At 45.5% G+C, this 18,771-nt stretch overlaps 1 protein-coding gene across 3 annotated transcripts in view; it reads right to left on the reverse strand.

The window, feature by feature from the left end:
• Positions 1-18,771, reverse strand: part of SLC25A13 (solute carrier family 25 member 13) — a 230,810-nt gene that overhangs the window by 62,326 nt on the left and 149,713 nt on the right. For all 3 annotated transcript variants that reach the window (XM_012176365.5, XM_004007743.6, XM_060414491.1), the window contains exons 11-13: positions 18,343-18,501; positions 3,604-3,656; positions 2,196-2,276 (exon numbers count right to left, since the gene is read on the reverse strand). In XM_012176365.5, the coding sequence (XP_012031755.1) occupies positions 2,196-2,276; positions 3,604-3,656; positions 18,343-18,501 (293 nt within the window). The remainder of the gene's footprint in view (positions 1-2,195; positions 2,277-3,603; positions 3,657-18,342; positions 18,502-18,771) is intronic.

Below are 18,771 nucleotides of genomic sequence, written 5' to 3' on the forward strand. Positions count from 1 at the left end.
CAGAATTTGGGGTTATAAGTGCAAAAGCCAGCCATGTATGCTAATCCTCTCTAATAATAAAGCAAGGTGAGCTCCCGTGGCTGGGCGATGCCTGGGTGAACTAAGGGGAACTGCCCATGCGACACCATCTTTTAAGCTCTCTGTTGTCCAGGCTGGCCAGCAAGGCAGAAGCACTCTCACAGGACCCTCTAAGGGGGCATGTGACGGGCTCTGAGGATGGGGACAAGGCCACCAGGGCCTGCAGAGAAAGACGCGGCTGCTTACTTCCAAAACACACGCTGAATGCAACCAGCCACCCACTCCTCAGAGATCTAAAGGAGCTGGATTGTTTGCCACCTACAGGATTGCTTACCTGAAAAATAAACTCCTACTTCTTAAAGCAGTGGCATGGGGGAAGGAGGGGCAAGACGAATCAAAACAGGAGACTTGAAACACGGAGGACCACTGTCTCCCCAACCTTTGAGATGAAGGATGGCAAACCTCATTTCGCAGATATTTTAAGTAGCTGTAAAGCCCCAGTGGCTCCAATTTTAAGCCTGTGTTTAGATCAGGTTTGCAAAGGGGCTGCACCACTTTACAATAACTAGGCACCACGTCTGATGCCAATCGGTGCTTTGTATTTGAAATGGGCGACCACAAACGAAAAAACAAGACCACCTACGGCAGACGATACGTGCCACGACCAATCTCCTTGGCACCCAGGCCTGTGTGTGGGCAAAATGCTTTCATAAAAAGAAAATAAAGCTCAAGATTATTGCCAAAAATCTTGAGTAGTATCACATAGTTAGTTTTCCACTTTAAATTCTTACAGAGATATATAATCATGTCTTTTCAGCAAGTTTAAAACCTGACTTGAAAAAAAAAAAACCTACCTGACCTACTGAAACGGCCCGTTCTCTCAGGCCCCTGGTAGCAGCCTTGAGGATACACTAAATATAGCCCATGGTTATGCCTACTGAAAATTAGAAAACCTAGTTATTCAACTGGAAGCTAGAATTGTTTTAAAGGAATACTTACTGGCAAAAGCCATGTCTGCAACTCCTCATATTCTTTTTGATTATTATTGTGTGTCCTTTTCACTCAGGACATTAAAGGCTCCCTTTTTCCATCCTCAATGCTCCTAAAGTTACAGGACAAGGGGCTCTTACCTGGCCGTCTCTGACAGGTCAGTGATCAAACAGAAAGAGTCAAGCCGGAGCCAAATTCCGTCCGCCTCTTAAGAATCACCAGAGGCTAGGACTCTGTCGCCCCTGCTACACTCAGGGAACCCCATTCAATGTTAGGACAATAAGCCCTCTCCAGACAAAGGTTTAATATTCTCGGGTGTTTTCCCAACTTCTAAACTCAATGACTTTTCAAGAAAAGATCATTTTATGATCACCAATTCCTGCACAGAACAAGCGAATTTTTTAAAAAAATTAAAAAGTGATCTCGTCTTTTGTATAAGAAACACAGGTTTAGATGGAAAATATACCCATATTTATTGCCCCAGTGATCAAAGACCGTTTACTTAACCAAACTTATCTTTAAATAGCACCCGTCTTTGTAGAAGAGTTTAACTTACTTAAGGTATTTACATTCACATGAACAAACCCGTATGTGAACTAAAAAAAGACACGATGTTTTGCCGAGCTCAGGAACAAGACGCAGATCGCTCGTCCACATAAAGAAATACTCATTCCAAGCGTTTCTGACAATGCAGAGCGCACTCAGCCCACCACCCCCCACCTCCTTCTCCCGGAAGCACGGGGAGCGCCTTGAAGACCTGCTGGCATGTGTGAAGTAAAGCAAAGCAGAGGGCTATGGCTGCTGGCTTCAAACTACAAATTCCAGTGCCTGACCCAGCAGAGGGTGCCGTAGGAGAGACTGCACAAAAAATAAAACTCCACGAAAGGTCAGCAAAGATGTGCTCAAAGGCCAAACACTTCTGCCACAGACGACTTCTACTGCAGAACGAGCTGCAAGCAATGGCGGATTTAACAGGCATGACTCAACAGGCAGGAAGACCAGAGACGTTTACCCCTTCCACCTCAGGAACGGCTGCCTGTCTAGGAAACGCCAGGGTGCCCTAGGAGACAGTGCCCTTGAGCAGGATCTGTGGGGAACAGAAGCCTTAGTCCACACTTGGGTAGCATGGTAGGGCTATGCACATGAAACAAGTCTCTTCAGTGTTGAGATCGGCAAAAGGTACTTACACATCCTCCGGCAAGAATTTCTGCTGCCAGTGGGACTGAGCCATCTTTGCGCATAAATTTATCCCTCACAAAATCATTCACCTTGAAGAAAAATATTTAGAAAAGCTGATAAAAAATACAGAGACAGTCATCAAACACACATATACAACTGTACATAAATGTTATTTTTTTTTCAGTGTTTTGGAGTAATCATAAACTAAATAAAAGAACGATCTTAAGAGCTTGCTCTTGATCTCATATATGTCGTTTTTGAAAGCTAGAATATATAGACATGCATTCCTGATGTTTGGGGGAGAAAATAAATTAAGAGAGGTGGTTTAACAAGCCTAATTCATGTATGTCTGCAATTACCATAGCATAGAAAGAGAGACATATTAACAAGAGATACAATTAAAACATACATTCTATAACTTAAAAACTTCTGGAAGATTTGATTAAAAATCACTTTCAAGTCTTCTAACAGGATTTAATCTCAACAGCTTCATCACTGAAACACATTTAGCTGACCAGATCTTTCATCGTGGTGGAAACTCAGCATCTCAGACATTTCTCAAGGATTCTCAAAGAACATCAAGAGCGTTAACTAATTAAGAACAATATTCTCAAAATGGTGTACACCACAAGCAATTTTAAGGATCAATCAGAAGATTAGCTGTCCCACCAGTCACATCGGAAGATGATAAAAGGACCATTTCAGCACCAACACTACACAGCCCAATACAGAGGGAAGGTTTAACTCTCTGGGGCTTTATGACCTTAGTGATGAAAATGTGATCACTGACCCATTCCAGAAATCCGTACTAACTACTTACCACCTGTCAGATAGGAGTCAGGCACTGGAAAACCAATCTGATGGAGCACCAACTTCAACCAGAAATCAGACTGCTCAACCTGTTGCTCTGGCAAATGTTACACAATACACCTCGAACACAAATTACTTGTGTACTTGAGTGATATGTTCTGGAGTCAGAAAAAAACTGCTTTTGGATTCTAGCTTTCCCACAGATGAAGTGTGCAAATGCAGGCAAATACTTCACCCTCGTGGGCCTCACTCTCCGTATCTGTAAACTGTACGCGGTGTGCTCGAGATGAAAGCGACCACAGGTAAACCGTGAAAGCACCTAGTACAGTCAGCACTGAAGGGAATTTCGCTGCTGCCGCTGCCCCTGCTATGATGATGATAATGGTGACAACCACCAAAAATCTTGTTCAAATACATGATCACATTTTCAGATGTTCAGTGATACCTCGGGGAATAATAAAAAGCTGTGCGTGGTGAGTGCCCTACATTCAAATCAGTTAGCGCCTCCTAGGAAACACAGACCTGCTATTTCATGTGAGAAGCTCTGCTAGATTCCTGAATATGTGCAAACTACCTTCATCAGAAGCATCAAATCAAAAGACTTACTGTAAGTTTTATGGCCTTCTCTGGGGCGACTCCCAATAACTGTGGCAACAGACCTGAGAAACAACGAAAAGTAGAAGCATATTAAATAAATTAACATTGACTAAACATGTCAACAGCTCTAAAGAAGGGATCACCGTGTAAAAACCAGGGCGATCTGGGCTGCAATTTTCTGTTCTTACCTTTGATGAGAATACTCGAAACGGACTGTTTAGGTACTAATGTCTGAGAGCCAGGTCTGAGCAAATTCCCACTCACATTTTAGATCGTTTGCACGTTGGGTAAGTCAACAGTGTCGGTGAATCAGGAAATCTCATTATTCACAAATTTGCTCTTTTCCCTCCCACCTCTTAAACAAGTGGACTTTAGTCAATATATTCTTTTTTTTAAAATACTTTTCTCATCTCCCCACCCTGCTCCCTCACTGCCCACAGTTCAGCCATTTATACCCTTAGCAACTAGGACTTGGTGACGAGCACCAGACAGACAAGGTTCCTGCTCTGACCAGGGTCAGATGGAAGGAGGGGAGAGGGCTTCCTGCAATAGTGACAGTTACTGGGAAGCAGGCATTTCAGGGAGGGGAGCACACGGGGCAAAGTCAGCAGAGCGGGAACAAGTCTGTTGTGCTCAAAACATGAAGGGGCACATCAGCGTGCCCTCTTGGACGAGGCGGGCACTGGGAGACACAGCTGGGGCCAGGGGCAGGAGCCACACCCAAACCAGGACCCGGGCTTGATAACCTGCAAGTTAGGAGAGAAGGTTTTCCATCTGGAGGAGAGTGATGTGCTAACGCACACTGTTGAATGACTGCTCTTGCTCCTGTGGAGACAAGGCATATTGGTGTGCATTGCACTGATGTGTGTGGGTGTGAGTGTGTGCGTGCGGAGACAGGGGACTGTGAGAGACAACCGTCTGACTGCTAGCGCTTGGCTTTTTTAGTACCGAAAAACTACCTGGTGGAAATGAAGATGGCTGTAGAGAGTAACAGGACGCGGGTGGAGAGGGAGGAGCTAGGGCCTGAGCACGTCAGCGGGAGTGGGAATCAATCAGCGCCCAGGGCTCCCCAGGCGGTTCAGTGGTAAAAAAGCAGGCCTGCCAGCACAGGAGATGCAGGTTCAGCCCCTGGGTCAGGACAATCCCCCGGGCAAGGGCCTGGCAACTCGCTCCAGTACTCCTGCCCGGGGAACCTCATGGACAGGGGAGACTGCAGCGCTTCAGGCCGTGGGGTCTCAGAGTCAGACACGGCCGCGTGACTCAACAATGGTAAGAAAACACGAGGAGGAGGTGTGGTCTCTGACAGGAAAGGGCCACTTCTAGGAAAGGTGGTTATGACAGTAGTGGACCTACCTATCTGAGCTAAAACTAAGTTATCTTTTCATCTGTTCTAAGAAAATAAAGTCAAAAGACAGATGCTTTTCCTTGGAAACCCAAGGGTCAGAATATATTGTTCCCGGGCCATGCTGCTATACTTGGGAGGAGCTTCATGGTGTCATCCTTCACCAGTGAGCTCGCTTTCCTAATTTGCTATATAAAAAGCTCTGCTTCCAGCCTCTTTGGAAAGACCGGCTCTGGCCACACCATCTTCTTAAAGGAACAGTCTACAACCAAGTCTCTAGAGCCAGGGCTGTGTGTATCCAGTCTGCAGATGTGTTTTGCTGAGTAGCACAGGTTTGAAACCTAATTTGAGCTTATTTTAAAGATAAATAGATGTCCGGATGGACGACTGGACTGATGGACTGACTGGGTAATGATCTGACAACTCTGGGCTTCCTTCTGACATTATAGCAATCTATCTCCCTTTGGGGGAGGCTCCACCCTTTAGACAGGACCCAAGCATCAATTCAGCAAGGTCCCTACCACACCCTAATGCCAGCATGGCAATAAGGGCAAGTATTGCTCATCATTTTTCATGCTCTGTTGATATCCTCACACTAGAGAAGACATCTCTCTGTGCTTGAGGCTCTGCAAAAAGGGGAGAAACTAAAGCACTAATGAAACCAAGACAGCTTCATGTCTTAGGAAAATTGAGGAAAGTTCATTTCATTGTAAAAATAAATGACAAGGATGCTGACGCTAATCAAAATGTTCTCTAAAAACACAGCTAACATACTGTTTACTCTATGTCAGGGGTCATTTTAGCACTTTACTAACTCTTTAATCCTTAATCCCTGCAGAGAGGAAACTGAGGCATACAGAGATTGAGTCATTTGTTCTAAATTGTGCAGATGATAGATAGTGAGATTGGGATTCAAGTCTAAGCCCTCTCCCTCAAGAGTCTATGCCTTTAGACAACACCCAACTCTGCTGGATGGCATCACAGACACAACGGACATGAGTTTGAGCAAGCTCCAGGAGTTGGTGATGGACAGGGAAGCCTGGTGTGCTGTAGTCCATGGGGTCACAAAGAGTCAGACATGACTGGGCAACTGAACTAACTCTGTCCTATGCCTAATATGTGGAGAGGGAAATAGCAACCCACTCCAGTGTTCTTGCCTGGAGAATCCCAGGGACGGCGGAGCCTGATGGGCTGCCGTCTATGCGGTCGCACGGAGTTGGACACGACTGAAGCGACTTAGCAGCAGCAGCAGCATGCCTAATATGCAAACGTGTATGTGCCCTTCCACATCTGGCCTCATTTGTTCACTTACGTAACTAACCTGCCTGGACCCTATAATTATTTGGGTTTGCAGCATCTTCTCTAGCCAGCCACGTTTGAGCCTCCAGGGCTACAGCTAATTGGAGAAGGCACCAAAAGACGAATAACCGATGAGTTCAGCAACCGGACCTGGCACCACAAGCAGAGCCACGGAGTCCAGAATCCTTCTCCCAGGAGCATGACAGAGTCATCAGAGGTGGCAGTGTTGCTGAGTTGCTAAGTTGTGTCCAACTCTATGATCCCATGGACTGCAATGTGGCAGCCTTCCCTGTCTTTCACTATTTCCTGGAATTTGCTCAAACTCATGTCCATCTGAGTCTAGGATGCCATCCGACCATCTCACCCTCTGTTGCCGCCTTCTCCTCTTGCCCTCAATCTTTCCCAGCATCAGGGTCTTTTCCAATGAGCTGCTTCTTCACATCAGGTGGCTAAAGTGTTGGAGTTTCAGCATCAGTCCTTATAATGAATATTCAGGGTTGATTTTCTATAGGATTGACTGGTTTTACCTCCTTGCAGTTCAAGGGACTCTCAAAAGCATCTTCTCCAGCACGACAATTCAATAGTATCAATTCTTTGGCACTCAGCTTTCTTTATGGTCCAACTCTCACATCCATACATGACCACTGGAGAAAGCACTGCTCTGACTATATGGACCTTTGTTGGCAAAGCAATGTTTCTGCTTTTTAATACTCTGTCTAGGTTTGTCATAGCTTTGCTTCCAAGGAGCATGTGTCTTTTAATTTCATGGCTGCAGTCACCGTCCACAGTGACTTTGGAGCCCAAGAAAATAAAATCTGTCACTGTTTCCACTTTTTCCCCTCTTATTTGCCATGAAGTTATAGGACCAGATGCCATGATCCTCATTTTTTGAATGCTGAGTTTTAAGTCAGCCTTTTCACCTCCTCTTTCACCCTCATCAAGGGGCTTTTTAATTCCTAAGAGGTGAGGAGCCAGCTAACACAGAGGCACAAGCTGAGAAGATGCCACGTGGCATGGGAAAAGTGGCCAGTCGAAGCCACGTATGTGTGAGTGCCAGAAGGAAGTAGAGACTATGATAGGAAAGGAAGTGGCCTGGCAGGGAGGAGAAACGTGCCACAAATAGAATACGGACGCCAGAGAGAACACACAGGCTGGAAGGGTGCCCCGATGGGAGAGTCGCCCTCACGCAGCTTCTGGTCCCACTGGGGCCAGATTCCAGTGAAACTCCTGCCCTGGGATCCCTGTGAGTGCTTGGTTTCCCTTCTCCCTCATGAACTCTTACGGAACGTTCCCATATGCTCTTGCTAGCTTGAGTATCGCCATGCTCTTTTTAATCTAAATGAACCGAAACAGCACAGAAAATGTGAACATGGAACCATCTGGGCAAAGCAAGCACTCTTATTCAAAGTGAGAATTTCCTCCTCCTGAATTATACTCACTTATTAGTCCTTTACTTACACCATGAGATAATATCTATGAGGGAAAAAAGCACTATTATTACTTTATGAAAACACAACATTCATTTCTACCAGTAAAATTCAGGCATAAGCCATTTAAACTACATCGTAACATTCACAATTTCCATTCTACTCTCTACATTGAGGTCAAGTACGGAAATGTTTAGTTAAATATTTACTTGCTGGATGTATTTTTCTCATCATTAAATTGCAGACCAAAACCATGGATGGGTTGATGGCACTGTGATTTGCGCGATGATCTCGTCTCCAGCACTACCCTGTGACAGTCTTTTTAAATGACTAATGAAAAACAGCCCACACAGCCAAATGACTACAGCGTTAGATACAATCACTCCAGCCAGCCTTTTAAGCAACCGAGATTTGTCTTTCTCACTATAAATTTAGTAATGCCCTGTGAACAGCAGAGACCAAAACAAAACAATAGAGAAAACCCTGCATTTAAGACTAAATATAGGGCGGCAAATATTTATTTGCTCAGCAAACATTTACCAAATGCTCTCTGTGCCTGGTACTGGAAGAAACTAGGTTGAAATAGTAAGATCTGCGGCGTCCCCTGGAGCCAGCGTCAGTTTAGAGAAAGAGGGAGACCCAGGTGTCTGTGTGTGCCAGAGGGGACACAGCCCCTAAAAACAGAGTGTTGGATACCACAGCCCTGGGGCACCAAAGAGCTCTGGGAACACGGTGGAGAGAACCAGCTATTCTGCCTGCAGGGTGGAGCAGGGCCTCAGAGAGGAGGCACTGGGCGTGATTCTTTAAGGACAAGCAGAGGTTCACTGGAGGAGAGAGACACGAGTAGGATGGAGAGCCAGGTGGCCTGGGCAGAGAGAACAGACTGTGAGAAGGCACCCAAATCTCACGTTCACAAGTTCACGGCACAGGCAGGGCTGGGGCGAGGTCACAGACCTCGTAAACACACAATGGTAGTAGAGGCCATTCAACGAATCAACAACAGTGGAGATCATGACGGTATCGGGGGCACTTATTACACGCCACACACGACTGTGTGCTGTATGGGAATCAACATATGAAACCCACGCCACAGAAAGTGAAAGTGTCAGTCACTCAGTCGTGTCCCACTCTTTGCGACCCCACGGACTGTAGCTCGCCAGGCCCCTCTGTCCATGGAATTCTCCAGGCAGGAATACTGGAGTGGGCTGCCATTCCCACCTCCAGGGGATCTTCCTGACCCAGGGATTCAACTCAGGTCTACGGCATCGCAGGCAGATTCCTTACTATCTGAACCACCAGGAAAGCCCCAATATGAAACCCACACCACGGAAAGTGTTAGTCACTCAGTCGTGTCCAACTCTTTGCAACCCCATGGACTGTAACCCACTAGACTCCTCTGTCCATGGGATTCTCCAGGCAGGAATACTGGAGTGGGTTGCATGCCCTTTTTCAGGGGATCTTCCCCACTCAGGCACTGAACCCCAGGTCTCCTTACCGTCCTTATCTCCAGGCAGACTCCTTACCATCTGAGCCACAAGGAAAGCCCCAATATGAAACGCACACCACTCAGCAGCAAAACTCGGCGCATGTCATTTTTATCCCATCAACGGATGAGGAAACTGAGGCAGACTTCCAGAAGCCGGCCCAGGGTCACTCAGCCGGCATGTGGGGCACTGGAGTTCAACCCAGGCAGTCTGGCTCTCGGGGGTGCTCCTGAACAAGTACACTGTGCTGTTTCTCCAAGGGCCACGTGAAGGGGCTTGGGAAAAAGTCTGGGTGGCTTTTAAAGAGGAAACTTCGAAAAGAAATAGAGTTCTGGAGGCAGGTGAAGGACAGATGGTAAGGGCAGAGACCCAAGGCAGGAAGAATAATTGGGAGGTTAAGGTAATTTAATATTAGGCCCTGAGTTTCACTGTATAAAATGAGTAACTTAATCCAGTAAGAATAAAACCAAAGTACAAATCCCTTCCTAAGACCTAGGCCAGATGCTGGCACTCAGGGAGGCACTGGATCAGTATCATTCTTGTGGTGGTGACCTTGGGAATCAAGGGTGGCTGCGAATGGCAGTCTGAGAGCCAGCAGAGATGTGGGCCTTGACGCCATCAGTCGTGGCCAAACGCCCTCTGGGAGGGGTCCTGATCTGCAGGACAAGGGAAGCCAGAGAGCTGGGGATTTCAACAACCTCCTGATTCCCTGACCTCAGAAAGAGGAAGAGTGATGTGGCTGGGTAATGCCTAAAACAGCCAGTCTGGTGAAGGCGGCTCAACACGATCACACTGAAGTTTAAAGCACATGTGTGTCTGACAGCTGGATAACTCAGCAGAAAAATGAGGCTTCTAATACAAGATGTTTCTGTTGGATTCTGGAAATTCATTTTAACCATTAGAAACAGAGAATGCATGTGTGTGTTGTTTCTGACTTGTCAAAACAGCAGTCTGTTTTCCAACTGCCTCAAATGAAATTTATTAGTGTGGTTAGTTTTCTAATCTTCTCATTTCAGTTCAGCTCCATCAGCACATGTGGCAATCTTCCTTGGCAAACTTTACCAGAAGGCCGCTAATGCGAGAAAAGATTTACAGGGTACAGTATTAATATAGTATTTTGTCTTCAGATTTCATGGGGTTGAGATATAAATCACACTATCCCCTCGGATCCCCGTCCTTTATGCAACTCGATGAGAAAGGACTGAGCAAAAGATGTGGAAGCTAAGCCCACACTACGAACCTCAACTGCAGGCTTTACACAGAACCCCCAAAAGGAAGTTTCTGAGAACAGTATGCTGACCAGAGGGCTACTGAGCTGCAGTTTTTACTTAAAAACTTTTTTAGAAATATATAATTCCAGAATCTCAGGGTGAGAAGGGACTATGAGAGAAACTCATTAATAACAGTGGCATGATTAAAGCTACCTGTTCCCAATGGCTTGGCAACAAAATGAATGGCTTGGAGCATTAGGGCCGTGGAGGTTGACAAACCAGGACCAAGGAATCCTAGGTCTGCCCTGCTCTCATGCTGAGTGATCTCGGGGACGTTATCCTTTGATCTCTTAAGTTCCTCATTAGTAAGCCAAGGAGGCTAATTACGACTCACTGGTTTATTATGATAATGATATGAGTAACTGTATATAAAGAGCCAGACACTGTTCACAGCCTAGACTGTGTATTCCGAAAAGGTCACGTTTCTCTCCACCTATCTGTTCATGGCATATTCTTGATTCTCCTCTTGCCTCTAAGAGGCAATTCATCCCGAATAGTGCTCACAGTCAAGCATGAGGAAAGCATGGCAGTATAGGAATTAGGGGCGTATGGCAGGAGTATAATGCTCTTCCCCATGGCTATGCCCCAAGCTCAGAAGCACTGACAGTGTCCAGCAGCACCACGTACTTTAGCAAAGGTGAGGAAGCAGGACAGACATAACACCACATCTTCAGCTAGACTTTTAGCTAAAATAAAATGCCTTGGCTCAGAACTTAAACAGTTCTCAACCTCCGATGATAAGCAACTTTTTACCATGTGATTTCTCCTGAGGGGCAGAAGAGCCAGGTGATTAACAGCATGGAGTCTGAAGCCAGGCTGTTGAGTTTGAATTCTGACTCTTGTTATTTAGTAGCTGTGCAGTTGTGATTAAGTTACCCCCACCTCCCCGAACCTCAGTTTCCACATCTGTAGAATGGGGATAAGCACAGCACCATGCACACGGGGCAGTCCTGAAGATGCAACAATACACACAAAACCCTCGGAAGCATATCAGCACACAGTAAGCCCTCTAGATGTGTGTTTCGGTTGTTGTTCTTTATGCTCCTCATCGTCACCATCCTCCCCCTCCTTCAGGGAAACTGGCTCTAAAAGGCTGAGCAGTGTCTCCCCAGTCCCTCACAACGTGGTGCCTGTGTTGAATGTGGCCCCACTCCGCCTCTCAAAACAAGGCTCTCTGCCCCTCAATGCTCATTTTGCTCCTGTTCACCCTAGTGGACTTACTGCTCCAACCTCCTTCTCTGGTCTACAAAGGCATTTCTTCCAGCCCAGAATGTTCTGCAATGCTTCTCTGAGCGCCAGCTTGCACTGGGCTAGCAGGCTGCATGGCTGGGCCCTTTCCCACTGCACAGAAGGGAGAAGGCACTGGCCGGCAGAGGCGAACTGCAGGTTACGACCTGGTGAACAAGTGGGAATCAGGGCGCAGCTGGGGAACGAGGCTCAGAGAAAGCAGTGGGTCAGGGGCTGGACTGACAGTCCAACCACTATAAGCGTCACACGGCGGGTGTCCCAACAGATCACTCTGGACAAGACATGGAGGAGCACAGATGATGCAGGGCCATGACAAGGGAGAAATCTCATCACATCACCTCTGTATCAGCTCGGACAAAAAACAAGTTCCAAAGTGACCGGCCCAACCTGGAGAAAGGTGGCTTAGAGCATGTCAGGTGGGGCGGAAGGCAGGCGGGGCAGAGCCAGGCTGCAGGGCCGGTAGACGATGCTAATGCAGAAAATACTCCTATTGCTGCGGCCGGAGCCACATCCAGTGCCCCGTTATCTAATTTCAACCCCGAGGCGACCCCTCCGAGGTTAAATTCTTAGCCTCCTGACCTCTTCACGGAGGTCCCTCTACTTGCTCCCATCTTCCCAGAGAGCCTGCCTTGCTTTCAACATCAGATTAACCTTTATTCTGGAGCTATCAGCGCCCTGCGCACCCTGCCTCACGGCTTTTATTCCTGCTCCTATTTCCGTGGCCTTCTCTCTTCACTTGTTTAAGCTTTCTTCCCTCCTCCCTTCCCCTGTGTCTGTCTGTTTTTGATTCACACAGCCCCCAGGCATGAGGCACCCCCCCACACCCCCCCACCAACTACACTATCCCCTTTCATGGCCCTTCTTGCAATCCAGTTTTCCACCGGCTCTTGGGGTGTCACCCCAAGGCAAGTGTATGGTGGAGCAGGGCACATGGCAGATATTAAGATTTAAATGCTTGCTTGTCTGGGTCAGATGCTTTTGTTCAAAATGTCAAGAACCATCTGCTATTTTAGCTAAGGCTAGGGATGGCTTTGGGAGACTGGGTGTTAAAGCACAGAGGGATGATATTGTCATGGTCTAGAAAAAGCATGGTTCCTGTGAGTCCTCCCTGGGAACTTCCTAAGAGATCACTGGGAAGAAGAACCGTACCGTCCCTCCTTGAGTTTTTCACTCTGGTATATAAGCAACTTTCGAGGTCCTGGTTATCTTTTCTTCTATCTAAACTTTCTGGGTGCTGAGATTTTGTCTATTGCCCTTGTTTCAGCCTCAGCAATGGCAATGAAAAGTGGAAGTGTTAGTTGCTCAGTCGTGTCTGACTCTTAATGACCCCATGGACAGTAGCCTGCCAGGCTCCTCTGACAACGGAATTCTTTAGGCAAGAATACTGGAGTGGGTAGCCATTCCCTTCTCCAGGAGATCTTTCCAACCCAAGAATCGAACCTGGGTTTCCTGCATTGCAGGCAGATTCTTTACCATCTGAGCTACCAGGGAAGCCCTAGGAAAGGCAGTAGCTAGCTATAAATGATCATCCTCGAGGCCTGGAACTAATTTGTTCGCTAATTAATCTTCTCTTCTCCAGGCTCTGCCTAGTTTCCTCTTTCCCAATTTTCCAAGCTCCTCACTGTTCTCCATCAGGCCCTCTCCAGCCTCTGATGATCCACTCCCATCCACCCCAGTGGCGAGTCGCCATCACCTGTCTCCCCTTTGAAAGCTCTGTGCTCATGGTAGAGTTTTGGAGATTTGATTACCCAGCTCAGGAACTGTCCAAGCTTTCTGTTCATTTTTGTTTGATTTCCTACAACCAAATATCTGCTTTTTGATCTAGTCACAACTTATCGCCCTAAACGAAAATGTGCAGAAACTGGCCAAGAAAATGAGGAGCAAAACAAACCATTCTGCACTCGTGAGAAGTGCTGGTGGACACTATGAGTCAGCACAGTGCACAGACTGTGGTTTGTGCCAAGACGCCTGCCTTCTTGTAGGACCTCCAACTGCTTTATTTTGGTGATAGGATTTTTGGACTTATTTTTATCCACAAGGATTAAAGAAGGGATCTCACTGTGGGTCCACATAATTTGGAGCCTCCCCTCTATAGAACCACGAGCCACATCCAGGAGACCTAGCTTAAACTAGCTGTCCAACCACACCTCCTTCTAGAATGCAAACATATCAAAAACTTCCTGAGATATCACCACATCATCCTCTAGATGTCACCTTGAGAACATTCCAGGATGGAAGATGACTGCTTTTGCAGCACACAGACAACCTGAAATAGATACATTTAAAACTCTGCAAGCCTGGTCCATGGGCTGATTAAAAAACATCTTCTTTTTTTTTTTTTCTTGCTAATTGCCTCAAAGACTAAGTAGTACTCCAAATTAAGTTTAAATCATAAAATTATCTAATTTCCTTTTCTGGCAGATTTTCCTCTTTTCCCCGGCAAAAGCAGAAGTAAAAAACTAAAACCTTCCTTTAAGAAGTATTTTTCCTGAATCCATCCTTTTCCCCATGGCCTTCCCTCCCCAAAACATTTTCCAGTTTCTAAGGGTACTCATGTCATTACTTGAAGCATCTGAGGGAGGAGAGTGTGACAAAAATTTTAAGGCAGAAATTAGTTATCTGCTGCGATTCATGGAGCTGCAAAGAGTTGGACACGACTGAGCAACTGAACTGAACTGGAACGTTAAGAGCATTTAATTATGGATGATCACCCAATCAACCGTTTCTCTTTAATAAGCCACGTCTACAGCCGGCCAATAACTGATTCATCTGGTCATGCGGTTGATTCAAATCAAATGAGCTGTCAGGTAATTCATTAAGGATTTTAAACACCTCGGTGCATTAAATCAATCTGGAGACTGGGGAGGAAACAGAGGAAGACTTTTACAAGTGACTTCAGGGAGATTTGGATTATCTTGGGTGTTATTTCCTGTGATACAGATATACTTAGCCTAGGGGGCCTGAATTTCAAAAACTACAGGCCTAGAAAAATCAATTAATTTTCCTGTAAAGAAAAGTAGTCTGTATTATAGAGAATGGTTGCAGGGTCAGTCTCATAGGAAGGGGATCTTTCTAAGGGGATCTTTTCTAACCACCAAACTTACTCCCAGAGTTAAGAGGCTCTGATGGACAAAGAAGCTGGGAAGTGCACAGAAATATGGGGAGAGGACCTCACCAACTCACAACACTAGAAGCCCTTGGACTCAGCATCCATGGAAGACAACACGAACTGTCCCCAGAGCTACTTTATCGGTAGCCTCCCTGATTATGATCAGATAACTTCCAGGACCACAAGCGATGCTGGCAACTGACAGAGAAAAGCACAGGGGAAAACAACTCGTGCTGAAAGCGTTCTTTAACAATAACAATCACTCGTGGAGTTCCACAAGAAGTACTTCTAAATACAAAACAGCTCCCTTTAGAATCCTGTGTTCTCACTGTAAGAAGGAAAAAGAGAGAGATGCTATATACTTTTTCTCCAAATATACACAAAGATAATTTTAAAACAGGGGAGAGAACTTACTTATGCAATATCCCCAAAGTATCCTCCTCAGGAAATATTAGCAATTATATATGTCCTGCTGCAGAAAAATTACATGTTAAGCAAAATTCCACAATAGGAAAAAACAGGCTCAATATTTTGAAACATGTTTATAAATTAGAGATGTACTCTGCCATCTTTTCAAGTATTGCTAGGTAGAGTGTGCACAGCAGCATTTCTAAATTCTCAAAATTAAAATTTAACTATTTTCCCCTGGAATATTAAATTTTTAAACAATAGAATTACATTGAATAAGAAATTTATAGTCAAAGAATCACATGTGGGTGATTATAGCTTGATTTTGTATACAAAAGTTAGAATACGGATTCTCAGAAATAGTTGGGGTTTTTCTGTTTCTCTTATCATTTTTTTGCTGGTAATGACAGTTTCCCATTTTCATCTCATCCTTCTCTTATTCAATGATAAGCATTTACAAATATGCAGTTACATATAATTATTAATCAATGATTATGTGCAAGGCACAAAAGGGAATTAGTCCCTAGCCAATCAAGAATAGGAATAATTCATTTATGAAGATTATAAACACTTTTTCAAAAACGCTGTCAATCACCTCTTTGCTCTCAAGATCCAAATTACAAAACAGAAACTAAAAAAGTTTTACAGTACATCTTTTGTTCTAAAATTATCAACTAGAAGAGATAAGAAGTCAGGGAGAAATGAACGTAGGTGACTCCCAGCACTCCTCTCCTTATATTCACACTCTACTCATCACTTCTGACAAGAGAACCCCTTAGGGATCAGACACCCCACACAGGTTAGATAAATGGCTCTTTCTAACCAGAAAAACGATGAGGAGTCGCCTCTTTGGTGTTCAAAGGGAGTCTCCATGTCTGCCTAGTAGGCGGACACAGCCCCCTTCCCTGAGGAGTTAAAACCAGTTCCTCCAGTCTCTCCGATGTAACTGAAACAGCATGAGGTTTAGGGGATGGCCCAGAGCAGCTCAGAACTCAGGTACACGTCAAGCTGTTTTGTCCATGGGGTCAAAAGGACAGGTCAAGGAAGGAATTCCAGGTGCCCCCAAGAATCAGGAGCCACCAGGTGTGGTCAAAGAGGAAAGAGAAGGGACTCAAAATCCAAACGAGCCAGGTCAACACACTAGGGGCATGCACAGGACAGAAATTATTTTCTTACAATTCTAAGGCACCCTTGATCTTTAGCCCAATGCCAAGGGAAGCCCACAGACCAGTGTGGTCCAGCTTGAGGCTCAAAACTGTCCCCGCAGAAAACAACCCACGTGAACACGTAAGGTGGTGGCCTTTGCTTGAATCACTCAGTGCAGAGCAGGAACTGCGACATTAACCTTGTACTACTTGGGGGGACTTTTCATTTGCAAGGCTTGTTGTCACTAAGAGGGAGAAGTATTTCAGATGGAAGGCAGTGACCCTGTAGGGGTCATCATCAATCACCTGGGGTCAAAGACCTTCCCAATTGTGAGAAGAGGCAGGGGGTGAGGGAAAGAGAGCAGAGAAAGATCAAAAGGCCTTTGATGGAGGTTATCTACCTGCACCAACGAACCTGCAAAATGGAGCGTCTCTGGAGTTTGAAACCCCCTCATTTCTAAGGTGCAAAATTTTAAGAGGGATCTTTGTTGTTGATTTTTTTTTTTTTTTTTTAACTTGGGTGCTTAAGAAGAAGACTGAAGTCAGCAGATGGCAGAAGAGGCCTAGCGGCACAGGCTTACAAGGCTGCCAATTTCCGGGTCTGTCTCTGAAAGTATTAAATACCATTTTCTTCTTCAAGAGCAAGTACTGGTTGGGTAAGGGAGGGACCCCCTGCCCACCACCTTGCATCTGCCAAACAGCAACGTGGCTCAGCTGGAACTGTCTCACAACACTGGATTTTAGCTGAGGCAAATACCTTTACTTCTTTTCTCTTTAGGCAAAGCAATCACAGAGGGAAGGGCTGGGACGTTAAGTCCTGGCCTTTAGGCCACTGGTCTGGCAGTCAGTGTCTGTGGGATCCTTTGTGATGATCCTTTTGATCACATACTTCTTGCTACTTTTCTTGTTGCTTAAATGAGCCTTAGATGATGAAAGGAACAGCTGGATAGAGGAGTCCCTGGCTGCAGCGGCAGGTGAATCAACTCCCCTGGGTACAGAGTCTGAGGAAGGGAAGGGAAAGGGGCAGCTTTAACTCAGGAAAAGACAGTGAATGATAGTCCGGGGACTAAGACTCCGGGGTCCCAGCACAGGGGGTCCCCATCGGATCCCACATGCCAAAACTAAGACCAGGCGTAGCCAAGTGAATAAATAAATATTTGAGGTGGTGAGGTGGCACTTCCCAGGTGGCGCTAGTGGTAAAGAACCTGCCTGCTGAAGCAGGAGAAGAAAAAGATGCAGGTTCGATCCCTGAGTTGGGAAGCTCCCATGGAGAAGGGCATGACAGCCCATTCCAGTGTTCTTGTTTGGAGAACCCCACAGACAGGTGAGCCTGGTAGGCTACAGTCCACGGGGTCACAAAGAGTAGGACACATGACTGGAGTGACTGAACACATACACGCTGCAAGCCCAGTGATTAAGAGCCCACCTTCCAATGGAGGGGATGCAGGTTCGATCCCTGGTCAGGGAACTAAGATCCCACATGCTTCATGGCAACTAAGCCTGAATGCTTCAACTAGAGAGCCTACACTCTATAACGAAAAATTTTTAATTTCAAAATTAAAAAAAATAAAAAAGACAGTGAAAGAAGGAGGGCTGCACTGAACCCCTGGTTAGAGGCTTGATGGATGATTTTGTGGAATATTCAAGGAGAATCATTGTCCCAAGTAAGTTTTGTCCTATCCTCCAGCTGCTCTTCCCTGTTAACTGGTGAGCAGAGTTATTTCAAGAACACAAACACTGAGTCTTTTAAAAACTTACTGGACATGTTTATAAAAATAATTATTTTTAAGAAACAAAACATACTGCAGAGCAATATAAATGGCTTTCAGATTATGGGCTGTTTTGATTCGCCATGCCCTAGAGCCTCCAGCCTACACCCATCAGCATGGATAATTGAGAATCTGCTGTATTTCCATTTTAACACAGTCTCTCTAATACATTTCAGGCATTCAGATGGAAAAACCAAACCTCCGACTACTATTTCACCTTTCATGAATTTAGCACATGGCACTAACCTCTGTACAGTCCAAAGAAGCCTTCATAGCGCAGCACTTTCTTAAAACAGTCAAAGCTGTTTTTATACATAAGTTCTCCTACGAAAGAGCCGGTCGATCGTTGGTTCTGCATTCGAGTTTTTACCAGATCGATAGGATACACCGCAGTGGCTCCGACAGCTACAATCAAGTAATACCAATAATTCAGAAGAAATTAAGGTCACAGGAAAGAAGGGGGTGGTTAAAGTCAAAGATAAGATTGATGAAATAAAGAAATTGTGCACACGTAAATTTTAAAATGAACTTTCTAAACAACAGTGGCTTTCACTCAAGGGTCTCCTGATACAAGGATACCACTGAGTTCAAATTTTAAAAAGCAGATCACTACAGCCTAGCCTTATTACTAACCAATATCTAGAAGCCCACCTGCAGACAGATGTGAGAAAAAAG

The sequence above is a fragment of the Ovis aries genome, chromosome 4 (assembly GCF_016772045.2).
Source record: "Ovis aries strain OAR_USU_Benz2616 breed Rambouillet chromosome 4, ARS-UI_Ramb_v3.0, whole genome shotgun sequence".
NCBI classification, from domain to species: domain Eukaryota; kingdom Metazoa; phylum Chordata; class Mammalia; order Artiodactyla; family Bovidae; genus Ovis; species Ovis aries.